This window comes from Triticum dicoccoides, chromosome 1B (assembly GCF_002162155.2).
Source record: "Triticum dicoccoides isolate Atlit2015 ecotype Zavitan chromosome 1B, WEW_v2.0, whole genome shotgun sequence".
Lineage (NCBI taxonomy): Eukaryota > Viridiplantae > Streptophyta > Magnoliopsida > Poales > Poaceae > Triticum > Triticum dicoccoides.
Genome location: NC_041381.1, coordinates 53,664,325 through 53,668,937, shown reverse-complemented (window position 1 = coordinate 53,668,937; position 4,613 = coordinate 53,664,325). Strand labels below are relative to the sequence as shown.

The 4,613-nt window shown below is 41.4% G+C and overlaps 1 protein-coding gene across 3 annotated transcripts; it reads right to left on the bottom strand.

Annotated features, from left to right (window-relative positions):
• Nucleotides 1–466: 466 nt before the first annotated feature.
• Nucleotides 467–3,965, bottom strand: LOC119318520 (nudix hydrolase 9). 3 transcript variants are annotated; one of them, XM_037593091.1, is made up of 10 exons: nt 3,812–3,965; nt 3,631–3,708; nt 3,487–3,543; nt 2,892–2,974; nt 2,719–2,777; nt 2,205–2,353; nt 1,595–1,732; nt 1,247–1,405; nt 1,042–1,155; nt 467–814 (listed from the first exon to the last, which is right to left on the bottom strand). In XM_037593091.1, the coding sequence occupies exons 1-9, from the start codon at nt 3,866–3,868 to the stop codon at nt 1,060–1,062; spliced, it is 876 nt and encodes a 291-aa protein (XP_037448988.1). In that variant the 5' UTR covers nt 3,869–3,965; the 3' UTR covers nt 467–814; nt 1,042–1,059. The 3 variants fall into 3 exon arrangements, with proteins under 3 accessions (XP_037448988.1, XP_037449002.1, XP_037448994.1); XM_037593105.1 differs by having other exon boundaries at nt 2,205–2,314; XM_037593097.1 differs by having other exon boundaries at nt 3,634–3,708.
• Nucleotides 3,966–4,613: the final 648 nt, after the last annotated feature.

Here is a 4,613-nt window from a genome sequence, read left to right as displayed (position 1 = left end):
ATTAAGCTTGTAGCTCGCTTCTTAATAAACAAACCCAATCACTCATCTTAGGTCGATAAACTTAATGGGTTTAACAAACAAGCTAACGACTTTCACGAACGGCTCGTTAATTAAGCTGTTAGTACACAGGACACATATTCTTATCTTACATGACAATATTTTCGTGGTAACTCAACCCATAAGTGAAATCAAATCGACCGATCCCTACCATAGGAGCCAACAAACTCGTGCACCTCCTTATGTAATCACCATGCATCTTCCTGTGGCAAAATTACGCCCACACTCTCTTCTTGTAGGCTACAACACATCATAGTTTGTTAACGAGCACTCACAATCTTAACAGGCTTTAAATGAACAGAGCCAAACAAAGTTTTTTGCTTATTAAACTTAACAAGCTAAATGAGCCGAGCCTTAACGAGAAGGAGCTTAACGAGCCGAGCAGGCGTACCAGACTGGAAGAACTTGCTGAAAATGAACGGCATGTCACAACCATGCGCAAAACTTACAAACGTAGTTCCATAGTTACTAGCTTGTTTTGTTGTTCGATAGATAGGGATTAGTCGTGCATTTTTGTTACCGCGGAACATACAAGAATTCCAGGAACAGAAGTAAATAAATACTGGTTACACTCGTGCACTGCACTGCACTGCACGAAAAACAGACGAAAAAGAACAATGCAGGACGAAGATGGACACATTTCATATAGTCTACAGAGGAATGCTCTTGATCATCTTTAATCTGAATCTCAGTAATCTTTATCGAGTTGGTGTGCTGTGGATTTCTTTCCGTCTGAACTCTGAAGAACTCAGTCTATCTGCAGAAGAAAGATCAGTTTGGGCACAATGAGAACGATTACATGAATTTCACCTGCGAAACAAGCTATGATGCTGCTTGGCATCTAGCAGTAGGACAAGACTGTCCAAAGGTCGCACGGCTCCATGACTATTCTATAGGAACGATTTAAGCAGTCATGCAAAGATATCTCAGAAAATAAGCATCGATGTAGTTTGGATTAAAACTGAGACTTAAGCCGACACTTACATCGGTACATCGGTTCGTTCACGAACTTTCCGAAGCGTTCCTCATAAGTTCATACAGAGCAAAGCCCCCTAGGTGGCAACCAGGCAACCGCTGGCTCATTTCTCGTAATTCTTTCTGTGATTCAGAAACAGTACCAATTAGATGAACAATGGTTACGAGAATACAAAAGCGAGGAGAGGAGTGCTGCTAGTATAGGTGAGCTCACCAATGATACTGCATAGAGCTTGGTGGATTCATAACCATCTTGAGCTCTAGCATAAAGCTCAGTTACGGCGCTGGAATCAATGTTACATCTCATGTAAAAGAATGCTGCTGGTCTAACATTCGTTTCTCGCTGAGAAACTCCAATGAGAATGGGTTCTGTCTGCACAAATAAATGTGGATAGTTAACAGATCAAAATACAAGAAAATCCTGCAGTTGCAGAAATCTTCTTTGCATGGTAATTACAAAAAAATCATCTGATGTGGTCCTGATTTATATAAACCAGTGAACCTGCCACCAGTGATGCAGTAATTAGGAAAGCAAGGCAAAGAGTGTTGGTGATTTAATTACCAGTGAACTAGCAGGAACTCCAGTTTCCTCAACAACTTCACGGATGATTCCATCAAACATTTCATTTGAAATTCTTTCAATGAGACCACTGACATCTTTTTCTTCATTTTGATGAGCCAAGATTCCAACTTCTTGTGGCTGATACAAACAATTGAACTTGGATAATGAGAAACATCAAGACAACAGATCGACCACTCGAACCACAACTGCTTCTAAATAAATTATAACTGCTTCAAGAATTTCAATTGTTGTCTTAGGTCAACATTTTCCATGTTCCAAATTATAAAGTATGCATTACTAGGAAATTTATTCGTCATCTGAAAGAAAAATGAGTGACTATACCAAGAGCACTTTGTGTTTCAGTAATGGGTGGCCCCAATTCTCATTGGATGAAACTATTATATTTAGAAAGTTATGACAAACAAAAAAACAAGCACTGTCCACATGAATGCTGATCTCTAGCAAAGAAAGACGAGTTAAACTAAACAGTCCAGCCTAGCAAAGTTACATGTCCTAGAGCTTTGTCTCTACTTGGGATCTCTTTAGACAAAAACCTTACATGTCATCAACTGTGCTCAATATTGTAACATTCTTAATCTTAAGATATTACCTCAGAATGTCCTCCAGGAAAAACATAGTGTCCAGGAGACTCGCCGACATTGTTGCTCCTTTGCAATACAATAATTTTTTCATCAGATGTTTCAACGATTGCACCATTTCCCAGTGGATTTGACATGTGTTGGCAATACACAGAGTCATCTAATCAGATCAGATTGAAAGATGAACTATTTTGGTCAAGACTCGTTGTTGTTATGATTCTGTACAAAGAATTTGCACCGTGCAATTAAGGAGACAAAATACTGACACAAGTTGTCTAACAATTAATAATTCAGTGATCATCACTATCTCTTCATAGTGATTAATGATACAGCAGCATATGCGAGCATGGAAAGGAAAATAAAGGTGGGGCAAAATTTGTTATGTACAAGCTTAAGCAATGAAAGAAATATAAATTCATGAGATAATGTAAACTCAAACTTTCGGAAGTTAAAGATGCAAAGAGGCCTTGATCTACAAGAGGAAAATGAAGGCATCTAAGGTTCTAACTTCTAGATAACCTTTACCTTGAGAGGGGACCAAAAATTTCTCCCACAGTGGACTGAGATTTGTTCCAACAAATGTCCTGTTGTTTGTAAGTTAATAATATTGATGTTAGACAGAGGTGCTGCATTGAAAACATCGCATAGAAGGAACTACAGGTGTAGCTATACAGATAGATAAGAAAGATCAAGCAAACCTATAATCTGTGAGTCCCAAATGAAGTGAGACACAGTACACCTGATTTGATTCATCACTGCGGTGCAAGGCATGCCCTCCATACTGAAATTCGTCAGGGTGACCAAGAGTATAAATACTAGCACTCAGAAATGCAGTCAAGGGGGATAAAGGAAGGACCGATAAAAACAGCAAAGTAGAAGTCCTAATGGCTTGTTTTAACTATAAACGGAACACTAAAAAGAAAATATATTGCAATCGCACAAGTTCAGATGTAAAAGGAACACTAAGCAAGTTCACAAATAGAACTTATGGCAGTCAACGGCGGGAGATCAACTCGTAAATTACTTAGCATGGAAGAAACATTATTCGCCTTAAGCATAAATAAATTGTTTCTTGTCAGTACCAATTTGGCATAGAGCATACTTCTAAATCTACATTGCTTAAAATGGAAGAAACATTATTGGCGTCAAGTATAAATTGTTCATCGATAATCAAGTGTGTGTTAATTTATCTCTGCCAAAATCAAGTGTATACATACACGTATAGATCACTAGAGCTGCAGATAAATGGCTTGCCAGAATACATACGTACATACATAGGGAGGTTATGCATACCCGAAATTTCGTGCCGTTGTACAGCGATGGGTTCTGCTGGAGCCTTTGATTCCAGATCTGCAAGACGAACAAAGATGATGAACAATGGCCCCTTGTTAACAGGAAGCGAGCACACACGGTACGATTAGAGCTAGCTAGACGGACCACCTCGCCTATAGAATCCTCCAGGGATGCGTCCGGGTGGTGGATCCGGTCGAAGGACGGACCAAACCTCACCGAAACCTTCATTTGGCAGCAACACTGCGTTAGTTAAGACCATGGGAAGAATCTGCACGATCTGCAGCGGAATCGGGCGCGGGGGGGAGGGAGGGGGGGGGGAGGTTACTCGGGATCGAGGGAGGCCTTCGGGGCAGGAGAGGAGGAGCTTGTACGCGGCGGCCATGTGGCGGTCGTGGAGGCGGGATGAGGTTGCGAGCCGCCGCCGCCGGGAGCTTTGGAAGAGGAATGGGAGTACGGGGACATGGCACAAACCAGGTCAATGCTCAGGCCCTAGTTTTGGCCCGTGGGCTAAGCCCATAGGCCGGAAATACTGAACTGATTTAAAACACCAGTGAGGGCTCATTTCGGTCGCGGGATTTCCGAAACAATGAAATAGAAAAGGTAAAGTTTGGGATGACAGGTTGAGCCAAAGCAGGGGCAACTTTAAGTTTAAGGATGAGAATGGGAGAGCATACTGTGAGTACAATAACTCCATACCCATACATATGTTTCACATCATGATAAAATCTCATCTATACCCTACCCATCGGGTAGATATCCAGCACATGCCCATACCTGGGTATTAATGCCCAATGAGTATTCATCGGGCATATCAATAGAACATCAAATGATGATGATGTGATTTCTAATTCTATGTGTAGCGGAGACGCCAACCACTAAGATGTTAATATGATTAGGGTTGATTGTTAGAAGGAGGGGGGTGGGGCACAGAGCTTACATACAACTACTCGGTATGTATAACCCACCAATAATATAGCTGGGTAGAGTGTGGCATACCCATGGGCATAAATCGTGCCCATGTCCTATCCATGACTAGTCGACTAGGGTATGGGTACTGCCCATGGGCATGAAAATGTGCCACACCCTACCATGCAGGTTGAGTACCCATGAGTAAAATTGTCATCCTT

What these genes read in the sequence shown, in the direction of transcription:
- LOC119318520 (XM_037593091.1), bottom strand. Translation starts at nt 3,868, where the DNA reads ATGGCCGCCGCGTACAAGCTCCTCCTCTCCTGCCCCGAAGGCCTCCCT. An exon ending in ACAACGGCACGAAATTTCGG is followed by an intron (nt 2,975 to 3,486) that starts GTATGCATAACC and finishes GACGAATTTCAG; the next exon opens with TATGGAGGGCATGCCTTGCA. An exon ending in TTCCTGGAGGACATTCTGAG is followed by an intron (nt 1,733 to 2,204) that starts GTAATATCTTAA and finishes TGTTTGTATCAG; the next exon opens with CCACAAGAAGTTGGAATCTT.